Raw genomic sequence first — 23,470 nt, forward strand, 5'->3', positions numbered from 1 at the left:
TAATCCTAGGGGCAAAGAGCATTCTTATTCCACGACAATGTGTGTTGATGATTAGTTAGTTTAGTAAGTTGTAATAATTAAGAATAGGCAGTTCCTTCTAATTATTATATAAGAGAGGTATATATAACACACGCTAATTGGTTATATAAAACCCAATGGTTCAGACATAATCCAGAGTTGTATTGTGATGTATCTGATATCTCATTTTCTTATGTGCTAATGTCTAATCAATTAATAGGTCTTTATACTCGTCTTCATTAAGTATGTTTGTTTCAGATCAACATAATTAATATTATCTTAAAGAATGTTCGAGATCACCTATTTTGACATAAAGAATGTTATGTCTAAGATCACCTTATTCCAACATATTCCAACAATGTGTCATCTTGCTACAATATAATCTCGAAACTGACATCTTAACAATTATCAATATTAATTGTTTATGAATGGTAAGAAATCACTAATTAATTGGAGGGTTGGCCGAGTGGTCTAAGGCGGCAGACTTAAGATCTGTTGGACGGTTGTCCGCGCGAGTTCGAACCTCGCATCCTTCATTATCTTTTTGATCGTCGATTATATTAATGCGGTTCAAATTGTATCGGGAATACGAAGGCAGCAAGCAGTTGTTGCATCAAGCGAAATCCGCATCCGCCTCCCCTATTACTGTGTTGACTTCCCCCACTCTTAAATTGTTTTTTTATTATTCACCTTTTGTGTTTGAAAAAAGTACGTATTATCAAACGCAAATAAGGAGGAAACGGGCTGGTTACCACTTGAAAAAATAAAAAAATAAAAAATAGCAGTCTCAGAGTTGTTTCGAAAGTGGCACTGACACAATATTTATAGGCGTTGACAGCTTATTGTTAAAAGTACAGATCGATCTCGGAGTAAATAGACTAAAGGAAGCTTCTTGCTTATTACTAGCTTACCGCACCAATCTTCAATACAAGAATTCACAAAAAGAATAGAAATGTTTAAGAAATACAAGAGCCAAGACTTGGATATGGCATTCTGGTGGAAGAAAAACCCGAAAACTCCTTCCGATTATGCCAGGTTAATAGTCGAACAGCTGAACAAATTCAGCTCTCCATCATTAACCCAGGATAATAAAAGAAAGGTGCAAGAAGAATGTACCAAATATTTAATCGGCACTAAGCATTTTATTGTTGGTGATACGGAACCTCACCCAACACCAGAGGCTATTGATGAACTTTATACGGCCATACATCGCGCTGATGTATTCCACGAGCTACTACTACATTTTGTGGACCTGGAGTTTGAAGCGAGAAGGGAATGCATGCTGATTTTCTCTATTTGCTTGGGGTACTCCAAAGACAATAAATTTGTTACGGTGGACTATTTAGTCTCACAACCAAAGACCATTTCATTAATGTTAAGAACAGCAGAAGTCGCCTTACAGCAAAAAGGGTGCCAAGATATTTTTCTAACGGTGGGGAATATGATAATTGAATGCATTAAATATGAACAACTTTGTAGAATCATACTTAAGGACCCCCAGCTATGGAAGTTCTTCGAGTTTGCGAAGTTGGGTAATTTTGAAATCAGTACGGAATCTCTACAAATCTTAAGCGCTGCATTCACTACACATCCCAAGTTAGTCTCTAAGGAGTTTTTTTGTAACGAGAATAACATTATCAGATTTATCAAATGTATCAACAAACTAATGGCTCACGGAAGTTACGTGACTAAAAGACAAAGCACCAAGCTGCTGGCCTCTTTAATCGTGATAAGGTCTAACAACTCATTGATGAATATATTTATCAATTCTCCGGAAAATCTAAAGCTTATAATGACTTTAATGACTGACAAATCTAAGAATTTACAGCTGGAAGCATTCAATGTATTTAAAGTAATGGTGGCGAATCCAAGGAAATCAAAACCTGTTTTTGATATCCTTGTTAAAAACAGAGATAAACTATTAACATACTTTAAAACTTTTGGTTTAGATTCTCAAGATTCTACTTTCCTTGATGAGAGGGAATTCATTATTCAAGAAATTGATTCCTTACCACGCATAATTTCATCGACGACAGACAATACTAATAACAATGTTTCTTCAAACAATTTAAACTCGCCATCCTCAGTAATAAACAATCCATCGACACTCTTGACTCATTCAACAACGCCTGATTCAAGATAACGATTAAAAATTATTGGTTCACTTTATAAAAAATGGGAAGAGAAAAAGTCGTTTGATGGAAAGTCACGAATATTCAAAAGTAAATTTATATACATGGAGTTTTTAATCGCATAAAAAGGGAAAATCGTACTCATATATACGCTATAATATATATGAATATACAAATGAAGGGGCAATAAAGGAAATAGCATTTAATGGTACAGAGGAAAGGGGCCATTTGTCCTATTTTACGAGTAGTTTTCCCAGCGTTTTAGATCATAAAAAATAAATATTTATCCAATTTATACAACTTTAATTCTTCTGTTACATATACTATTTTTCATTTGATGGTTCCGTTTTGGATTTTCCATTCTTCGTCTTGCTTTTGTTGTTTCTTAATAAATTTGACGATGCTGTTGATGATGGTTTCGAAAATAGCGGTAGCCTTTTACTGGTCTCTTTCCCTATGGATGGTGTGATAAAAGATTTGTCTTTGTTTGAGTCCAATAATGCGTTGGCTTTGGATGATTTTGGATCTTCGATTTTTCCGAAAAGGTTCAAGTTGGTCTCTGACTTACGAATAATGTTTGATTCTTTGGCAATTGTCAAATCTTTCAATTTCCTCTCCCAGAGCGGTACTTGTTGGTCTAGTATGGCATTTAATTCAAGCAATTTTTCCTCATTTCCTAACCTTTCTTGTGGGTTGAAGGGACCAAATTGATATCCGCCTTTACCGTCAAACTTCAAAAGATAGTTGTGAAAATGCCATAAACTAGTTCTATGACAAACGGATATTAATGAAATACCAAACTTTTGGGCATTTTCGTACATTTGTTGCTCCATTTCTGGAGCCACTGCTGATGTACATTCATCAAGGACAGCAAATTTAGGCTTATGATAATACATCCTTGCCATGGCTAGTCTTTGTTGAACGCCGACTGTTAATTCCTCGGACCAGTTTCTTATTATACTAAATGCATCACGTATCTCGATACTACATGGCGATTGATTCCCCTCTGATGGCGGTTGCTGAATACCATTTTTAGAAGTTCTTTGGGCTAGCACAAGTGACATGTTCTCTGTAACTAAATCTTCCAAATCCAATAACTGCAAAATTTTTATCAAGTCTGCATCACCTAAGCTGTAATCGTTGTGATACTTTTCTTCAAACTGTTCAATCGTATCTGGGTAAATAATCTGCTCTCTGAAAGTTGACCTATTCCCCATATATGGCCTTTGAGGCAAATAAAAGATTGCACAATCTTTACCCACAGTTCTACGGGGCATTATTAATTTGGATTGATGATTTTTATTGGCACTTGCCCTCACAGGCCATAATCCACCAAGTATACGGAATAACGATGACTTACCGCAACCATTAGGCCCAATAATCAACAGATGGTTCCCATGCTCCAAATCAAAACTTAGTTCAGGAACTAAAACCTGATTCGTAGGAGTTATCAACGGAATGTTTTCAAATTTTATTTTTGAGTCATCATATTCCACTATGTACCCTTCCTTATTTGACTCATTAGCATCACCTTTATTTGCATCCAATAGGTCATTGAATTTATTTAGACGTAATCTGATACCACGTAATTGCTGAATATTCCTTTTCAATTCGACAAACCTTCCGATGGAACTAGACGCAGTAACTAACAGCCTCCTATTTGTAATGAAGTCAGCTGTCATATCAGTCTTGGGCTCCTTAAGTTCCAAGGCGTCTTCACTTGGTGGGTCTTTGAAGAATATTGGAATCGAACATAACACCAAACCAGCTGCACCCCAAGTATATTTAATGACAAAAGCAGTAGCAATATCGTAAATGGCTCTTGCCTTTATTTCTCTATTTAAAAATAGCACCAAACGGTAAAATGAATAATCAACGTTGGCTAATTCTCTCTTCTGTCCTCTCAGCAGTGCGATTTCTTCATTGCTAGAATGCAGATTTGAGTGTAAAGAACGGAACCAACTTTCCAAAGACGAGCTTACCATTGTAAGCCTTGTAAAATTCGGTTGAATTAGCTTTAGTAAGGAATTGGAAGCGTACACGATCAGGCCTAGTGCCAGCGTACCTTCACCCATGACACTAGTATTCGATGTTAATAGTTTGAATGAGCAAAGGATCAGGTCCAGCATTGGCTTCAGCAATTGGTTTAGTAGTAACGATGAATTCATCGAAAATGTGTAAATGTCCCTTGTTAAGTTATCTTGGATCTCAGATACAGAGTCAGCAGAAGCCACGGAATAAAAGGTATGATGGTTAGAGAGATATTTTGATAACAGAAAATCCGAGACTTTCCTATTAATAGTGACAGAGCACAACTTAGTTGTGTAGCTAATCAAAGAATTGATAAAGCTTGCGGGGATCCCGAGAATCATCCATTTCCCCAGTAAAATCTTTGCGAAATTTGCGTATTGGGCTCTCACTAAAGTGGAAACTAGCTGACCATCCAAAGTAGCCACACGAAGAGACAATAACGTCCTGATATTCAAAAGGATAGCCTGCGTGATAAATAAAACAAGACATTTCCTGTCATGTAGCAAAAGTTTGAACAGAAAATCTACCTTTCCCGGCTGCCGTCTTTCTTTATCCTTATTTATACTTTCTTTGTCTACCGCTATTGTTCCATTGACTGAATCGGTACTGTGTTTGGAAACCATCGTCAACTCTTCATTGTTATCATCCTCTTCTTCTTCATCTAGTTCTGCTCCTTTTTCTTCCCCAATCTTTTCACTCTCTGAATCCGTCGACTGTGTATCCTTTTTACCGTTTTTATTATTGCTAGAGCTTGAATTTGAGTTGTAAAGCGTTGCTAGCAGCAATATGATGTATGAGGAACGTAGTAGATTCACTCTATGTTTCTGGTATAAACCAGATGCCGTTGAAGACATTTTTATATTCTTCATTAATTGTTTGCAATCGTATTTTTAACTTTTCTGGTCTTTTCTCATTTCTTTAGAATAGACAAGAGAAATCACACACACTATGGCAGAAGCAACTCGTATGTATATATAAACGAGAAATAATATGACGCTTAAATAGAAGATCAGCCGGTGATCGAGCCATAAGTCATTATCAACCTGGGATTTGCTTTACTCCACATTTATTTGCCGCCCTTAAATCTTTCCGAGGGTAATGAGAGCGGACGGTGATTGCGATGATTAACGCCGAAGGTATATACTTAAACAAAAGGGAGAAAAAAAAGTATAGTTAGAAATACATGAAATCACGTCAGTGAGCATTAGTACTATTTTTTTTTATTAGAATAAGCTATTTAAAAGAATACTGAACGTGACATACATATTATAGTCTTTGTATAGAAATTATTAGAAAGGTTTGAAAACGTTTTTTGGACTTGAAAAAAAAGAATAAAGAATATTTAAGGACAAAAAAAATCAAATTATCACTCGCTGGTTATTGGCATCCGTTGTTGATTCATTGGGGACGTTCGGAACCACGCCTGCATGATGTAGTTCCATTTCATCGCTTGTACTTCTTATGACGTCAGTGTTGTTTGCAGAACTGCTACCGTCGATAGCAGTAACTTCGTTACGATTGCCATTCTTTTCGACGTCACTATCGTCATCTTCCAGATTTGTATCTGCAGCGACAGTGGTAGCTGGGACGGCAGCGCCATCTCCATACACGTAGGCTTCGCCATTTTTGTCTAGTGTAGCTCTGGATACGTAGCGACCAGTTATCCTGTTTGTCCACCACGCGCTGATCATCAATATAGTAGCGATAACTGCTAATACGAAAGCTGCCCATGTTAATCCCATATAAGCAGGACTAGCCTTGAATACAACGCCAAATTTATCATCCGCGGTACCACTTTTTATGATACTGATCATAACGGCGATTATAGTAGCTCCCAACCCTGTGAATAAACCAACACAAGCGTATAGGGCTACGGTGATGAGCCATAATGCTTGTCTAATCATGTACCTGTCGAAGTACAATAATATGGTGAAAACGATGGTAGAGAAAGCGAAGATGATTGTCAATAGGTTCATAGCCAGAACGGACTTCACGGCAGGCACGTACTCGTGTTCCCTGCGCAGCAACTTCCCTTGCAAGTATAGGTCGTCTGCGGTAATATTCAGAGCGTTCAAGTAAGGCTGGAAATCGGAGGCAATCAGTGCGTCGTAGATAATTGTCCTGAAGTCTAAGTTTTGAACAGCATGTGAAGCGCTGCAATCAAGGATTTTGTGTTCGAGGTTGGCATGACAGAGAGTGAAAATAGATAGACGGAAGTAAACTGGGATCTTCAAGTACTCCAAAATATTTGGTGTCAAAGCGTCTAATTTCGTGGGGGAGATTGGTTCAACAGACTTGGCTTCGGCTAATATTTTCAAAATGGGCATGAATGTCTGAGGGTTTTCTTGAGCCCATGACGTTAGCGTCACCAAGGATGAAAACGTGGTTTTCGGGTTACTGGATGCACCTAGAAGATTAAACAGATATGGGATGTACTGCGTAGTGCTCGAATTACCCGATAAATCGGACTGTAATTCGGACAGGATGGACAACGTCTCATTGGTGTCGGTAGAGGAGCTTATCACGTCATCCAAACCGACGAGCTGCTGCGTGGATTGGGTGGTATTAGTCACAGCAGCCAAGGATTGCACCGAGGTGGTCACCATCGTGGAATTGTTCGAACTATCCATTAGCTGGGTCAAGGCGGCAAAAGCCCTCTTTGCCGATGATGACTGAGTGACGTTTTTTTCCAGCAAGTCAGTCAAGGTGCTTAAGGTTTGGTTCGTGGACGTTGTTTCGTTTAGCAGCACTTGTACTGCGTTAAAAGCGCCCGCGTCAGCACTGGGCACTAGCTGTTGCAAACTGCTAAACGTGCTGTTCAGGGAACCGCCTTCCGAGATTGTGTTTTGTAGTTGGGTCAATAGCGTTTGAGCCAACGTGGGGGGGATGGTGGTGTTCATCAAGCTAGCCAACGCCGTCATTGTAGCGGTTTTGTTCGTGGACAGTGCGAATAGCTTGAAAACAGGCAACAACTGCGCCTTTTCAGTCATTGTCAGATTATTCAGAGTGAGCAAAGCGTCTGTGGAGTTTTGAGGGTTGTCCGAATCCTGTAGCAAGTCCAGGACCAAAGAGGTGGAGTCGCTTGAAGAGCTCGAGCTGGCCGAAGACAGCGACGCGGAAACCAATCTGGCCAAGCCATCCAAGGTTTCAGTGGAGTTGTTTGAGTACTTCAGCAGCCCGTTTATTTCCGCCAGCTGCTTGGTGCTGGAGGCGGGATTTCCGCTGATGGCTAGGGGAGCCAACTCGGTCAACGACTCGATGGTTACCGTAGTGTTTTCAGCGTTGGACAACAGCGTCAACAGCGGCGTCAGAGCCGGCGTGTCAGCAATGTTTTTCAGGGCGCCAAAAATCGCATCCAAAGAGCTGTTCGGAGCCGTCAAAGCGGACCCCAGTATGGTCAAGATGGGGCCGATCTGCGGAATCACTTTGCTCACGTTGATGTGTTTGATATCGGCCTCGCCGATATATATATTGGTCAAGGGCTTGTAGTCTGCGGTGGAGCCTGTTGTAGCGACAATAATCAGTATTAGTACGGTGAACATAAATAGTATGCACACGGAAAGTATTGACCAGATGGACCCCTTCGACAGGGGGGTGTGGTACTGTCCTAGCTTCATGTTTTACTTTTCTGTGGGTACTTGATTGTTTATTTTCGCTGGAGCAAACAGCAGCACAGGCACATATTTTTTTACGAGCTGGCTTATATACAAATGCGACAATTATCCTTTCTATGGATTGGGGTTTTTGGCCAGAAAGTACGCTGAAGACAAGACAAGGAAGGCATCGGGAATAGTACGGAAAATTCCCAGTAGGCCCTATTTCTCTCTGCGGCAGCCTTCTAGAAGTGCCGCCCTTACAACGACACAACACCCCCACCACCCTAGCGATTGAAGTGGCAAATCGAACACCTTCATTGATTCCGAGCCGTATTTCGGCTGCGATTGGGATGTGTTTTACACTACCGAGTCTGCGCTTTTCAAGTCTGTTTCTTCGCAAAAGAAAATGGCACGGCGCAATCGACCCGTCGCTCCGAGCAATGTTCCACAGGGCGCGCAAATAAGGTTTTAGTCGTCCCCCCCTTTTTAGACGCGGGGTACAGCAAACTCAACAAAATGTGCCAGGGAGCAGGACAAGACAAGGCTAAAGGCCAAGCCAATATAGAACGTGCGGTGGTTATCATCCCCTCTCTTCTAACGAAATCGGCAGATCCGTTCACGGGGCCGGAGCTTCACTTGGTCGTTTGAATTTGAAATTTAAAATATGAAATATATAAGGATATGAGTGGAGACGGTGATGATTTGATAGATACGTGCTCTCCTGGAAGTTCAGCACTCCTCTCTGGAGCACTTCCGTGTTTTCTGTTTCCGTTTTCCGGTTTTTCGTTTAAGCTTCGAAGTCGGTCCCCTTACTCCAATGTTCGCTTCCTTTTTTGTTTTTTGCCTTCATGCAGGGCGAGGTTATGGCAATGTGTAAGCGCTCATGTTTCTACGGATGCGTGACACCTCCGCTATGATCTGGTCGGTTCCGTCGAGCCGCTCCCGGCAGGTCAGTGGAGATTACGGTGGCGTCATAACGCTGTCACTTTCAAGAAAGTTGAAGAATGGCAAAAAAAAAGATTGTGCGGAGTTGGGGTAATCTCTTTTCCGTTCTTGTTTTTGGTTTTCTTTTTTTTTTTTTTCCATTAGTACGTCTATTATTATTTATTTGCTTGCTTGTATATATCGTTTTTATTTTTCTCGTAAACTGGGCGGCTTTCATTGAATTCTCAGCAGAGAGTCATCGGGTTTATAAACCATGTTGTAGTTAAACCCCGATATCACACCGTTGAAGTCGTTTCTGAATATACGGTCATCGATGATCAGTTGAAGAGAAAGGCCGAAATATGGGCCCCACAGAGGCCTTGGCTTGTTCATATCGTTGAGGCGGTTTCCGTTTCCGCTGGTGTTGGGTTGGATGGGAACCGTCGCGTCTTGTCCCATCTTGTCTTTGCCGCTTTCGTCGAACCTGACTTTGCAGTTGACGTTGCATATTAACGTCCCGGAGCCCGGGATAACGTGGTAGTCTACGCCGGTTAGCGCGTGCTGTGTTTGAACCACCTGGTTTTGCCACATTTGTAGGAAAACCGCGGCTTGCGCAAAGGGCGTCGCATTGAGTATTATTCTGCAGTTGTTTGGGTTGAAGAGCTGTGCGAATTGGGCCATCTTGTTAGGGTCTGGGTCGTCCAGATGTGCCAATATCTTCTTGGTGAACGTGGACGCTATCTGTGCTTGGTTCGCATCGTTCATTACCATAGTGTTGCTGTTGGTGTTCATGTTGTTGTTGTTGTTGTTGTTGTTCAGCAGCCGTTCCGCCACGATATTGCTTCTACGGGACTAAGCATATAAAGGTCTACTGTCTCAATGTACAAGCTATATATGGTTCAGCTTTTTTCACTATTTTTTTTTTCAGTTACCGTTCAAAATATCATTATGTACGTGACAGTCTGGAGTAAAAGTCTGTACAAACTGTAGCAAGGATGCATCGAAGACAATATATACTATACTGTAACAAGAGGCTTCCGTTTACTGGGTAGGTGAGTTGATCTTGGATCGGAAGTTTTTTTTTGACAGTTCCTGCAGTCCATGTAACAAACTAGTCCAAATAAAAAAAATATGGAGACTGCAAGTCGATAAGGATCGCAGCAACGCAGGCTCTGTCTTCGATCCCGCCCCTAACCAACAAGGGTTCCGGATCCTACTGTCAGCCAGGCGGCCGCTTGCCCGCAGCCCTCTCGTATCGCACAAACACCGGGAGCTTCCGCTATTGTACATCCTTTTAATTAGCGTCTTATTCAGCCATCTCGGTATCGGCTCCCCATTTGGTCATGATGCTCTTTTTTTCGAAAGCGAAGTCTTACATCCTCCGCCATCTTATTTACTATGCGGTGCGCCGTTTTCTGAGCCGTCGCTAGCCAGCAAAAAAAATGGTTGCCTTTCCTTACCCAAAAGAGATCAGTTTATCCGATTACTTTCCCTTTTTAGGATATGAGCGCCAAGTGAACATCTGATTTCGGCGTTGCGTCTCTAATTGTGGAAATGCCATTTTATTTTTGACCTTTTGATTGATCATTTTCCTTACATGGACCAAACCAGCAGTACAGATCAGGATCAAACCATTTTTTACAAAGCATTGATATATAATAGCAAAGCATTCCTAATATGCATGATCTGAACATCGAATTCCACATAACCTCCAAAAAATACCAAACAAACTTCCATTTATTCCCATAGAAACAGCTCTTTTTTATTCATTAGAGGAACTAAACAAGTCAGATAAGACAGCAAACCATCCTTTAAAGAAATAGTACATTCCTTCATTAGCTTAAAGAACCCAGTTTTTTTCTTTTCCGAAATAAAATACCAAAAAATCTATATACTCAGCTTTCCAATAATCATTGGTTCCTGCTTAAGATAAAAGGGGAAAAAATACCAATCTTTACTTTTGTCACGTTCATTCTTATTACTTTAATACAGTCCATTCTTTACTATTGCTTGAAATCATTGCCCTGAACAAAAAGCAACAAAAAAAAAATGTCAAGTTTATACCTCAAGTCACCGTTACATGCATTTTCTGCTGGTCCAGACTCACATGCAAACGGATCGTATTTTGATAACTTATTACTTCCTTCGTTCTCCAAATTATCGAGTAACAACAGTAATAATAATGATGATAATAATAATAACAATAATAATAATATTACGGCTGGTAATAATATACATTCTGCATGTCCTAGGAAATATTCATTCCACTCCCTCAATGTGTCACCAATTTTACCTCCATTGTCATTAGCTAATGAAATACTCGGGAAGAAGTCAAATACTGCACCAGCATCTCCGCATCACATGGCTTACAACCCAATTTCATCATTGACGCCCAACAGCTCGCCTGAATTCAATAAGGCCAGCTTATCTCAAATAAGTTTCACGAATCCATTGAATTATGGGTCCCATTTAGGAATTTCAACCCATTCACAAGCTCAACTACCATTATTGGACAGGTTATCGACCGTCTCTTTCTCTAAAAGACCGGAGCACTGCCAGCAATCCTTACCATCGTTAAGGCATCTACAATTACTACCTAGTCCTCTTCAACAAGAAAATGCAGCTCGTTTCCCTGATACATCAAAACGTACGCCTTATTGGAAAACTAATCTCACTCATTGGTGTAAGGATACAAACTATCAAGACTATGTCAAAATACGCGAAGAAGTGGCCCACTTTAAGCCACTGAGTATACCAAACTTGGCACACGAAAATAATGATAATTCAAACAGGGAAGGAAGTTTTCACAGCAAAGAATCAGAGTCAAATAGATCATCCAAGCATCACTCATCATCTGATTATACTTTCGCTCGTACTAAACTGATTCCCTCGATCCTAGAACCAAAAGATCAATTCAAAGATTTATCTAACAACGCATGGAGTATCATTCCCCCTGTTACCCCTCCAATGAGTCCACCAACTAATAGAACTATGGAACGAACATCTTCTAAAGATACAAATATTTCGTTTTTTGAAGATCAACCTAACAACAATGATCCCATATTCAATCCAATAATTAGTGAAAAGTTGGTTCAAGAAGTTAAACAACAAAGACAGTTGAAAAGGAACTCATTTCCTACGCCAACTCCCAGTCATAAAAAGACCAACAGTTTTAAAGCCCTACAAATGAAAAAATTGCTTGCCAATAGAGACATTCTTTCGAATAATTCCAAATCCAGTATAAGGAAACCTGCAAAGAACAAAATCACTAAACAAGCATCAAATGTTTTCGGTAACACTGCAAGACAATTGGTCATGAAACTAGATAATCCAAGCTACAGCTCTGTGACATCATCTCCATCCCCTTCCACACCGACGAAAAGTGGCAAAGCGAGATCGAGATCATCTTCACCTGTACGCCCCAAAGCACCCACTCAATCCCCAATATCACCCAATTATCACAGATTTGCCCTAGATTCCCCCCCACAAAGCCCTCGAAGATCATCCAACTCGAGCATTACGAAAAAGGGAAGTAGAAGGTCTAGTGGCTCATCGCCCACTCGCCATCATACCAGAGTGTGCGTGTCATGCCATTCTAGTGATTCGCCTTGTTGGAGACCGTCATGGTCGCCAAGAAAGCAAGACCAACTATGTAACTCTTGTGGCTTGCGCTATAAGAAAACACATACGAGATGTTTGAACGATATATGTCGCAAGATCCCCACAAAGGGTGAAATAAACATCATGAAATCTAATGGCATAGACAGAGAATTCGTCCCTGAACGCAACTGTGAAATTGAAGGATACCGCTGCTTATTCTGTAATTACATAACTGAGACTGTGGAGAACTAATACATAGATAACTGAAACTCCTAGCAACTAGCTCGAGTCATTATCACGATAAAGCTGTACAGTTCTCCGTCCATCGTCCACAGCTCTATATAAACTACTAATTAAAAACACATTTCCTCTCATCCTTTTTTTTTTTTTGCTCTTACGACATCATCGCTCTTTTTCCCCCGATGAAATTTTTTTGCGCCGTGCTGACGTTTTCCGCGCATTTCGAGGTGAAATCATTTCAGTAAGCTTCTCCTGTGTAATAGATTTAACACTTTTTTGCCAGTTTATTTTGAGGCTTAAAGGAGTCTTTTGGGATATTAAAGTGGCCCATCTTACTTTGATCAATTTTATATTCTAGTCGTAATTGTGTAATTAAAAAGCACGGAAAGAAGAACGTTTCCGTCTTCAGTTTGTCATTTAGGTTTTAAGCTCAAATTCTTTTGTTTATAAAAAGGAAGTGACGATACATTCAGCTATTTTTTAAGTTTCGACTAACTGTCAGAAATTTTTTTCTTCTCCAACACAAAAAATAAAGTTTATTGTGCTTTAAGGCTTTGGTATCAAGATCTAACTATTTTTAACTTATTTCCAAGTTAGTTCATAATTCGCGATGTCTAGTGCTCAAATCGACAATGCTCTGTCGAGTTCTACCACTACTCTAGTAGACCTGCCTAATAACTCTACTTCCATCCAGAGAAAACAATACCCCAAGGACGACAAGGCCCTCAATAGGCTACTAGTTGAACTAAAGAATAACCCTGACTCGAACATCCTTCCGCATGATCAATCACATTCTGAAATTTTCCAAGCTTTGAAAACTCGCATTGGTAAGATCAATAATGAAACCTGTGATCCCGGTGAAGAGAACTCTTTTTTCATATGCGATTTGGGTGAAATAAAAAGATTGTATTATAATTGGGTCAAAGAACTACCAAGAATCAAGCCATTTTATGCGGTCAAGTGTAATCCCAACCCCGAGGTTCTTTCATTGTTAGCAGAATTAGGCGCTAACTTTGACTGTGCTTCCAAAGTAGAGATTGACAGAGCACTATCAATAAACATTTCTCCAGATAGAATCATATACGCCAACCCTTGTAAAGTAGCGTCTTTTATTAGATATGCAGCATCAAGAAATGTAATGAAGTCTACTTTCGATAATGTGGAAGAACTATACAAGATCAAACGATTCCATCCCGAGTCTCAATTATTATTAAGAATTGCCACTGATGATTCTACAGCTCAATGCCGGCTTTCTGCCAAATACGGGTGCGAGATGGATAAGGTAGACTCGTTATTGAAATGCATCAAAGAATTGGGTTTGAATTTAGCGGGTGTTTCATTTCATGTTGGCTCAGGTGCTTCTGATTTCACGAGCTTATACAAGGCTGTCAGAGACGCAAGAACAGTATTTGAAAAAGCCGCTAACAAATACAACTTGCCGCCTTTGAAGATTTTAGATATAGGTGGCGGATTCCAATTCGAATCTTTCAAGGAATCAACTGCTGTTTTGCGTTTAGCTTTGGACGAATTCTTTCCTGTGGGTTGTGGTGTTGATCTAATTGCTGAGCCTGGTAGATACTTTGTGGCCACGGCGTTCACTTTAGCAACTCACATAATCGCCAAGAGAAAGCTATCAGAAAAGGAAGCGATGATTTATACAAATGACGGTGTTTACGGAAACATGAACTGTATTTTATTTGACCATCAAGCGCCTCACCCAAAGACTTTATACCACGATTCGAAATTCTACTACGACGATTTTGAATCCACCAGTGCCGACCTCGAACCTGTTAATAAGACAAGAGCCACATATCCGTATAAAGTGTCCATTTGGGGTCCTACATGTGACGGTTTGGATTGTATTGCCAAAGAATACTATATGAAGCATGATGTTGTTGTCGGCGATTGGTTTTATTTCCCTAATCTGGGCGCCTATACTTCGTCTGCCGCTACTCAATTTAACGGTTTTGACCAGACAGCGGACATCGTTTACATCAATTCTGAATCCGACTAAAGGACATGTATTGACTTACACTCTTTCTCATTAGAAACAAAAACAAGGAGAGAAAAAAAAATACGCCGTCGCCTTAGTATACATTGGCAACACGCCGAGGCACGGTCAGAGGATGATGATATGTTGCAGTTGAAGAACCGCTTGCTCGTGAACACCTAAAAAGCTTATCTATGTCCGAAGACATTTTTTTTTATATATATATATATTTTTTTTTATGTTTAGTATGCACTATTTAAAAAAGAACTGAATCTTCTTCTTACCGACTTTAATGGTCAAATTGCTCTTTTTTTTTCATGTTTTGGAAAAGGCCGGCGAACATATATTGAAAAGTGAGTTAAGTGCAATTCATATACACAAAAGCAAGTGCATCAGCGTCAAGAAGCTATTTACCCTAATCTTTTGTTTGTCCGTGCGTCCCTTCCAATCCAAGCTGTTTTTCTATTTGAACAGGGCAGTACTACATTAATAGAGTCATATTCATTTTGAAGAAAGCACCAGCAATTGACGACGAAATCATGGAGAAAAAACCGAAATGCCAAATAGCAAGGACCAAGCCGTCGATTGAAAACGTCATACCATACAACCAATTCAAGAAAACACAGCCGCGATTCAACGGCAACTTTTCCTCCTTGACCAACGATGAGGAATACGTAATACTGTTTGGCGGAGGTCGAGACTTGGTTCTAGGCTCTTTGACGCCCTGCGCGAGCTCCCATTTGACCAACCAAGCCGGCTCTCAGGACCCCAGCGAATACGGGACAGACCTCTTTATTCTCAACAGCTGCATTGTCATCTGGTTCAATGGGCTGGGCTACGGGCTAGAAATACCATACAGCAGCGTTCTGTACCATGCATCGAGACGACTGCCGGAGGGAAGAGACGGGCTTCGACTAGAGGTTTTGCTGACTTTGGAAAGAGACGAAGTGTTGGACATGCTATACCAAAGCCTCGCGCCAAACACCAGCGAATTCGGCGAGGACGAAGACGAGGCCCACAATTTGGCCTTCACCATGCAGAGCGTGGAGCTGACCATCAGGCCCGAATACTCGATATACGATCGGCATTACAACAACGAAATCGAAACACTTTTCACCTTCGAGAACTTCGGCGTGAACAGGGGCGATGACCTGGTGAACAACTGTAATGAAGCGCTAGCCGTATGCATGGACCTGCACGGGACCGACGCGGGAGACCAAGATCAAGAACAAGATCAAGACCTCGGCCTGGGGCTTGAGGGTGCGCTCGAGTCCAACGCCACGTACGCTGGGCTTGGAGACACCCTCCATGGACCGCCAGTGTTCCAGAACGATGGCCTGGCAGACGATCTAGACGGGGATCTCGTTATGGACAACGTGGTCTCTAGGGGCGGTCCAGAAGCCAGCATGTCTATGGAGTTCTACGCAAATCAAAACCTGACTGGCACGAAGAACGCAAGAGACGAATGAACAAGAGCCATTGCGGACCATGCCACTGTGCCACGCCCGCCTCGTCGTCTACGAGATCGTTCATTTGCCTTCGTATATACTGTTCTGTAGCAAATAATGAATGTTCAGCAGCTTTGTACTGTGCGGCCGCGCGAAGGCTTAGTTAGACTCTCTCCTTCTTGCAGACTGCATGTGAAAAAAAGCAGCAAGCTCGCATCTGCGCTGGGCATCCGTGCACCCACGGACCTTCTTAAGCCGGGTAACCATCATTCCAACCCCACATCGCGTCGAACGAGGTGCAGGCACCGCTCGTTGCTCCCCTGGTCCCCAACAACAAACGACGGTCTCAAAAAAAACTTCACATGCCACAGCCAAGCATAATTACGCAACAGCGATCTCTCCGTCGCGCAAGCTAAAAGAAATTGTTGAAAAATAGAAATAGTCGCGAACAATACGTTGTTGCTATTTAACGCTTCTGGTCTGACAGTTCGTGTGCCTTTTAGAATCACCTAAAAAGTGTTGAACGATTCACTGCGACAATAATCAGAGATTACAGTTGGCATTTTGGCATTTTGGCATACTTTTTATCGATTGAACTATCTCCACCAAACAATTTTCTTTTTTTCTCTGTTCTACAGGACCGATTAAAATTGAGTATATATACCATAATCTATATAAGCGGCTTTCCAACAAAGTTATAGGGGAAACCAAAAAAATTAAAGGAAAAAAAAAAAGGTATTGATAAGGAAAAAAGAACCAAGGGACAACAAATATAAAAGTACATTCAACTTTTTCATACTTGTTATCACTTACACTACAAAAAGAAGAACAAACAGCTTTCTTAAGGAACTTTCTCTCTTCCTCTTTCAATTATATTATTTCTTTTTTCTTCCATATAGCTAAAGGTCAAATATATTCTTATATGCTCTTTGAATATTTCTAAAAAAAATATACAAAGAAAAGAAAACTACAAGAACTCCATAAGATCATCCGGACAACCAGATTATAGACTGGGACTTCGCTCATTTTAGTATTTATTCGCCATACTCTACTGCTCTATTATTCGCTCATCATGGATGCTTATTCAACCAGACCATTAACTCTCTCTCACGGTTCTTTGGAACACGTGCTACTGGTTCCGACCGCTTCATTTTTCATTGCTTCGCAACTACAAGAACAATTCGTCAAGATTTTGCCCGCCCCAACCGAAGGGTTTGCCGCAGACGAGGAGCCAACCACACCTGCTGAACTAGTGGGAAAATTCCTTGGCTACGTATCTTCTCTGGTCGACCCTTCCAAAGTCGGTCAATTCGATCAAGTCTTGAACCTTTGTTTGACAGAATTCGAAAACTGTTATTTGGAGGGTAACGACATTCATGCCTTGGCCGCTAAATTATTAAAGGAAAACGACACAACTTTGGTAAAGACTAAAGAACTAATTAAAAACTACATCACCGCTAGAATAGTGGCCAAGAGACCATTCGACAAAAAATCGAATTCTGCTCTATTTAAGGCCGTTAGCGAGGGAAACGCACAATTAGTCGCCATCTTTGGTGGTCAAGGTAACACCGACGACTACTTCGAAGAACTACGTGATCTATATCAAACTTACCATGTCTTGGTGGGAGATCTAATTAAATTCTCCGCTGATACTTTAAGCGAACTGATTAGAACTACTTTAGATGCTGAAAAAGTTTTCACTCAAGGTTTAAACATATTAGAATGGTTAGAAACCCCTTCAAATACCCCAGACAAGGACTACTTACTATCTATTCCAATCTCGTGCCCCTTAATTGGTGTCATTCAATTGGCTCATTACGTTGTCACTGCCAAGCTATTGGGTTTCACTCCAGGTGAGTTAAGATCTTATTTGAAGGGTGCTACAGGTCATTCTCAAGGTTTGGTTACTGCTGTCGCTATAGCTGAAACAGATTCTTGGGACTCTTTCTTTGCCTCCGTAAGAAAGGCAATTACTGTACTATTCTTCATCGGTGTCCGTTGTTACGAAGCATATCCAAACACTTCCTTGCCACCATCTATCTTGGAGGACTCTTTGGAAAACAATGAAGGTGTTCCATCTCCAATGTTATCCATTTCCAACCTAACTCAAGAACAAGTTCAAGACTACGTAAATAAGACCAACTCTCATTTACCAGCAGGAAAGCAGGTTGACATTTCTTTAGTCAATGGTGCCAAGAACTTGGTCGTATCAGGCCCACCACAATCACTATATGGTTTGAACTTAACCCTAAGAAAGGCCAAGGCCCCATCTGGATTAGATCAATCAAGAATTCCATTTAGTGAAAGAAAATTGAAGTTTTCCAATAGATTCTTACCTGTTGCATCACCTTTCCATTCTCATTTATTGGTTCCAGCTTCCGATTTGATTAACAAAGACTTAATTAAAAACAATGTCAGTTTCGAAGCTAAGGATATCCAAATCCCAGTTTACGACACTTTTGATGGTTCAGATCTAAGAGAACTCTCGGGCTCCATCTCAGAAAGAATCGTCGACTGCATTATTAGGTTACCTGTCAAATGGGAAACTACCACACAATTCAAAACCACTCATATACTAGATTTCGGTCCAGGTGGTGCTTCTGGTCTAGGTGTCTTGACTCATCGTAATAAGGATGGTACCGGTGTTCGTATTATCGTTGCTGGTACTCTAGACATCAACCCAGACGGTGACTACGGATTCAAGCAAGAAATCTTCGACGTTACCAGCAATGGGTTGAAGAAAAATCCAAACTGGTTGGAAGAATATCATCCAAGATTAATCAAGAACAAATCCGGCAAAATCTTTGTCGAAACTAAATTCTCTAAATTAATTGGTAGACCTCCTTTACTAGTTCCTGGTATGACTCCATGTACCGTTTCCCCAGATTTCGTCGCTGCTACTACTAATGCTGGTTACACCATCGAATTAGCAGGTGGTGGTTACTTCTCGGCAACTGGTATGACTGCTGCTATCGACTCTGTGGTTTCACAAATTGAAAAGGGTTCAACTTTCGGTATCAACTTAATCTACGTCAATCCATTCATGTTACAATGGGGTGTTCCATTAATCAAAGAATTAAGAGCCAAAGGCTATCCAATTCAATTTTTGACCATTGGTGCCGGTGTTCCATCTTTGGAAGTTGCCAGTGAATATATAGAAACACTAGGTTTGAAGTACTTGGGTTTGAAACCAGGCTCCATCGATGCCATTTCTCAAGTCATCAACATTGCTAAAACTCATCCAAATTTCCCAATTGCCTTGCAATGGACTGGTGGTAGAGGTGGTGGTCACCATTCTTTCGAAGACGCTCATACTCCAATGTTACAAATGTACTCCAAGATTAGAAGACATCCAAACATTATGTTGATTTTCGGTTCCGGTTTCGGTTCTGCTGATGACACCTACCCATACTTGACTGGTGAATGGTCTACAAAATTCGACTATCCACCAATGCCATTTGATGGTTTCCTATTTGGTTCCAGAGTTATGATCGCAAAGGAAGTTAAGACTTCCCCTGATGCCAAGAAGTGTATTGCTGCTTGTACCGGTGTTACCGATGACAAATGGGAACAAACTTACAAGAAGCCAACTGGTGGTATTGTCACTGTTCGTTCTGAAATGGGTGAACCAATTCACAAAATTGCTACCCGTGGTGTTATGCTATGGAAAGAATTTGACGAAACAATTTTTAACTTGCCAAAAACCAAATTAGTACCAACATTGGAAGCTAAGAGAGACTATATCATTTCAAGATTAAACGCTGATTTCCAAAAGCCATGGTTTGCCACCGTTGATGGTGAAGCTCGCGATCTAGCTACCATGACTTACGAAGAAGTCTCCAAGAGATTAGTGGAACTGATGTTCATCAGATCCACCAACTCTTGGTTTGATGCCACTTGGAGAACCTTCACTGGTGATTTCCTACGTCGTGTTGAAGAACGTTTCACCAAGAGTAAGACATTGTCTTTGATTCAATCCTACTCCTTATTGGACAAGCCTGATGAAGCTCTTGAAAAAGTTTTCAATGCTTATCCCGCTGCCAAGGAACAATTCTTGAACGCACAAGATATTGATCACTTTTTGAGTATGTGTCAAAACCCAATGCAAAAGCCTGTCCCATTTGTTCCAATCTTGGATCGTAGATTTGAAATCTTCTTCAAGAAGGATTCATTGTGGCAATCCGAGCACTTGGAAGCTGTTGTCGACCAGGATGTTCAAAGAACATGTATTTTGCATGGTCCTGTTGCTGCGCAATTCACGAAGATTATTGATGAACCTATTAAGAGCATTATGGATGGTATTCATGACGGCCACATCAAAAAGTTGTTGCATCAATACTACAGCGACGATGAATCCAAGATCCCAGCTGTTGAATACTTCGGTGGTGACAGTCCAGTTGACGTACATGCTCAAGTTAAGTCTTCTGCATCTGAAGACTCCGCTGTTTTCAAGGCAACTTCTTCTACCGATGAAGATAGTTGGTTCAAAACTTTAGCTGGATCTGAAATTAACTGGAGACGCGCAAGTTTCTTGTGCTCCTTTATCACTCAAGATAAAATGTTTGTTTCTAATCCTATTAGAGAAGTTTTCAAGCCAAGCCAAGGTATGGTTGTTGAGATTTCTAACGGAAAGACTCCATCGAAAACTGTTATCACTCTTTCAGAGCCTGTACAAGGCCAATTGAAACCAACTGTTATATTAAAATTGTTAAAAGACAACTTGGTCCAAATGGAAATGATTGAGAACAGAACCATGGATGGCAAGCCCGTCAGTTTACCATTGCTATACAACTACAACCCAGACAATGGTTTCGCTCCAATTTCTGAAGTTATGGAAGACAGAAACCAAAGAATTAAGGAAATGTACTGGAAGTTGTGGATTGATGAACCTTTCAATTTGGACTTTGATCCAAGAGACGTCATCAAGGGCAGCGACTTCGAGGTTACTGCCAAGGAAGTCTATGACTTTACCCACGCCGTCGGAAACAACTGTGAAGATTTCGTTTCCAGACCAGGTAGAACAATGTTGGCTCCAATGGATTTCGCTATTGTTGTTGGATGGAGAGCTATTATCAAGGCTATCTTCCCTAACACAGTTGATGGTGACTTATTGAAGTTGGTGCACTTGTCTAACGGTTATAAGATGATTCCTGGTGCTAAGCCATTACAAGTTGGTGACGTTGTTTCAACTGCTGCCGTGATTGAGTCCGTTGTCAACCAACCAAACGGTAAAATTGTCGATGTTGTAGGTACTTTATCAAGAGACGGTAAACCAGTAATGGAAGTCTCTTCTTCTTTCTTCTATAGAGGTAACTACACCGACTTTGAAAACACCTTCCAAAAGACTGTGGAGCCTGTCTACCAAATGCATATCAAAACATCAAAGGATATTGCTGTTTTGCGTTCCAAAGAATGGTTCCAATTAGATGATGAAGATTGCGATTTACTGAACAAGACTTTGACCTTCGAAACTGAAACTGAAGTCACTTTCAAGAACGCTAACATTTTTGCCTCAGTGAAATGTTTCGGTCCAATTAAAGTGGAATTGCCAACTAAGGAAACAGTCGAAATTGGTATTGTCGATTACGAAGCTGGTGCCTCCCACGGTAACCCAGTTGTTGACTTCTTGAAGAGAAACGGTTCCACTTTGGAACAAAAGGTCAACCTAGAAAACTCCATTCCAATTGCTGTTCTTGATTCATACACTCCAAGTACTAATGAGCCATATGCTAGGGTTTCTGGTGATTTGAACCCAATTCACGTTTCCCGTCATTTTGCTTCCTACGCTAACTTGCCAGGTACCATCACACATGGTATGTTTTCCTCCGCATCTGTTCGTGCTTTGATCGAAAACTGGGCCGCTGACGGTGTTTCATCCAGAGTTCGTGGTTTCACTTGTCAATTCATTGACATGGTCTTGCCTAACACTGCTTTGAAAACATCCATTCAACATGTTGGTATGATCAACGGGAGAAAATTGATTAAGTTTGAAACTAGAAATGAAGAAGATGTTGTTGTTTTGACTGGTGAAGCTGAAATTGAACAACCTGTTTCTACTTTTGTCTTTACTGGTCAAGGTTCACAAGAACAAGGTATGGGTATGGAATTATACAAGACATCTAAAGCTGCCCAAGACGTTTGGGATAGAGCTGACAACCATTTCAAGAATACTTATGGTTTCTCCATTCTGGATATAGTTATTAACAACCCAATTAATTTGACAATTCATTTCGGTGGTGAAACGGGTAAAAAGATCAGACAAAATTACGCTGCCATGATTTTTGAAACTATCGTTGATGGTAAATTGAAGACTGAAAAGATTTTCAAGGACATTGATGAACACAGTACCTCTTTTACATTCAAATCTGCAACTGGTTTGTTGTCTGCTACTCAATTCACACAACCAGCTTTAACTTTAATGGAAAAGGCTGCGTTTGAGGATTTGAAGTCTAAGGGTTTGATTCCCGCAGACGCTACATTTGCTGGTCACTCTTTAGGTGAATACGCTGCCTTGGCCTCTTTAGCAGATGTTATGTCCATTGAATCTTTGGTTGAAGTTGTGTTCTACAGAGGTATGACTATGCAAGTTGCTGTTGCAAGAGATGAATTGGGTAGATCCAACTACGGTATGATTGCTATTAACCCAGGAAGGGTTGCTACATCATTTTCTCAAGAAGCTTTGCAATATGTCGTTGAAAGAGTTGGTAAGAGAACCGGATGGTTAATTGAAATTGTCAACTACAATGTTGAAAACCAACAGTACGTTGCCGCCGGTGATCTAAGAGCCTTGGACGCCATCACCAATGTTTTGAACTTCATCAAGTTACAAAAGATTGATCTAATTGAGTTGCAAAAGTCTTTGTCTTTGGAAGAAGTCGAAGGTCACTTGTTCGAAATCATTGACGAAGCCGCCAAGAAATCTGCAGTTAAACCTCGCCCACTTGTTTTGGAAAGAGGTTTTGCTTGTATTCCATTGCCTGGTATCTCTGTTCCTTTCCATTCGACTTACTTGAGAAATGGTGTCAAACCATTCAAAAGTTTCTTGAAGAAGAACATTATCAAGGAAAATGTTAAGGTTGACAGATTAGCCGGAAAGTATATTCCAAACTTGACTGCCAAGCCATTCCAAGTTACTAAGGAATACTTCCAGGACGTTTACGATTTGACTGGCTCTGAACCCATCAAGGAGATTATTGACAATTGGGAAAAGTATGAACAATCCTAGTTTTTCTATTCACCCTGAAACCGCACGAAGTGTTTAATTTCGGAATTTCTGTATACTAATGTTTAATATAGCTGGCTTATGATTTTTGTTCTTAATGTTATAAATAGATAAATTGCTTAAAGAATTGTTTATAATATGCTAGCAGTGATGGCTTATAATTGCTTTTCCTTTCTGCCGAAAGCCCTGATTAGGGCGAGGCAGATGTTGAAAAAAAATTTTCTTGGTCCAAAGGCTAAGTTTAAAAAATCACGATCTTCGAATAAACC

General features: G+C 40.7%; 8 protein-coding genes and 1 non-coding gene across 9 annotated transcripts; 6 read left to right on the forward strand and 3 right to left on the reverse strand.

Annotated features, from left to right (window-relative positions):
- The first annotated feature begins 470 nt into the window (after window positions 1-470).
- On the forward strand, window positions 471-554 carry DI49_3192. Its single transcript has one exon. It is a non-coding gene; the product is annotated as a tRNA-Leu (tRNA).
- A 416-nt stretch (window positions 555-970) lies between these two features.
- Window positions 971-2,161, forward strand: HYM1 (Hym1p; the record flags this gene model as incomplete). Its single annotated transcript, XM_018366273.1, has 1 exon — window positions 971-2,161. The coding sequence occupies one exon, from the start codon at window positions 971-973 to the stop codon at window positions 2,159-2,161; it is 1,191 nt and encodes a 396-aa protein (XP_018220865.1).
- A 312-nt stretch (window positions 2,162-2,473) lies between these two features.
- PXA2 (ATP-binding cassette long-chain fatty acid transporter PXA2) lies at window positions 2,474-5,050 on the reverse strand (the record flags this gene model as incomplete). The annotated part of the gene is made up of 1 exon (XM_018366274.1): window positions 2,474-5,050. The coding sequence occupies one exon, from the start codon at window positions 5,048-5,050 to the stop codon at window positions 2,474-2,476; it is 2,577 nt and encodes an 858-aa protein (XP_018220866.1).
- Window positions 5,051-5,539: 489 nt separating this feature from the next.
- FAT3 (Fat3p) lies at window positions 5,540-7,798 on the reverse strand (the record flags this gene model as incomplete). Its single annotated transcript, XM_018366275.1, has 1 exon — window positions 5,540-7,798. One exon carries the CDS (start codon window positions 7,796-7,798, stop codon window positions 5,540-5,542), a length of 2,259 nt encoding a protein of 752 aa, XP_018220867.1.
- A 1,137-nt stretch (window positions 7,799-8,935) lies between these two features.
- MTR2 (Mtr2p) lies at window positions 8,936-9,493 on the reverse strand (the record flags this gene model as incomplete). The annotated part of the gene is made up of 1 exon (XM_018366276.1): window positions 8,936-9,493. The coding sequence occupies one exon, from the start codon at window positions 9,491-9,493 to the stop codon at window positions 8,936-8,938; it is 558 nt and encodes a 185-aa protein (XP_018220868.1).
- A 1,257-nt stretch (window positions 9,494-10,750) lies between these two features.
- On the forward strand, window positions 10,751-12,553 carry ASH1 (DNA-binding transcription repressor ASH1; the record flags this gene model as incomplete). Its single annotated transcript, XM_018366277.1, has 1 exon — window positions 10,751-12,553. One exon carries the CDS (start codon window positions 10,751-10,753, stop codon window positions 12,551-12,553), a length of 1,803 nt encoding a protein of 600 aa, XP_018220869.1.
- A 598-nt stretch (window positions 12,554-13,151) lies between these two features.
- Window positions 13,152-14,555, forward strand: SPE1 (ornithine decarboxylase SPE1; the record flags this gene model as incomplete). Its single annotated transcript, XM_018366278.1, has 1 exon — window positions 13,152-14,555. One exon carries the CDS (start codon window positions 13,152-13,154, stop codon window positions 14,553-14,555), a length of 1,404 nt encoding a protein of 467 aa, XP_018220870.1.
- Window positions 14,556-15,070: 515 nt separating this feature from the next.
- Window positions 15,071-16,000, forward strand: LOT5 (Lot5p; the record flags this gene model as incomplete). Its single annotated transcript, XM_018366279.1, has 1 exon — window positions 15,071-16,000. One exon carries the CDS (start codon window positions 15,071-15,073, stop codon window positions 15,998-16,000), a length of 930 nt encoding a protein of 309 aa, XP_018220871.1.
- Window positions 16,001-17,051: 1,051 nt separating this feature from the next.
- Window positions 17,052-23,204, forward strand: FAS1 (tetrafunctional fatty acid synthase subunit FAS1; the record flags this gene model as incomplete). Its single annotated transcript, XM_018366280.1, has 1 exon — window positions 17,052-23,204. The coding sequence occupies one exon, from the start codon at window positions 17,052-17,054 to the stop codon at window positions 23,202-23,204; it is 6,153 nt and encodes a 2,050-aa protein (XP_018220872.1).
- Between the last annotated feature and the right edge of the window lie 266 nt (window positions 23,205-23,470).

This window comes from Saccharomyces eubayanus, chromosome XI (genome assembly GCF_001298625.1).
Source record: "Saccharomyces eubayanus strain FM1318 chromosome XI, whole genome shotgun sequence".
Lineage (NCBI taxonomy): Eukaryota > Fungi > Ascomycota > Saccharomycetes > Saccharomycetales > Saccharomycetaceae > Saccharomyces > Saccharomyces eubayanus.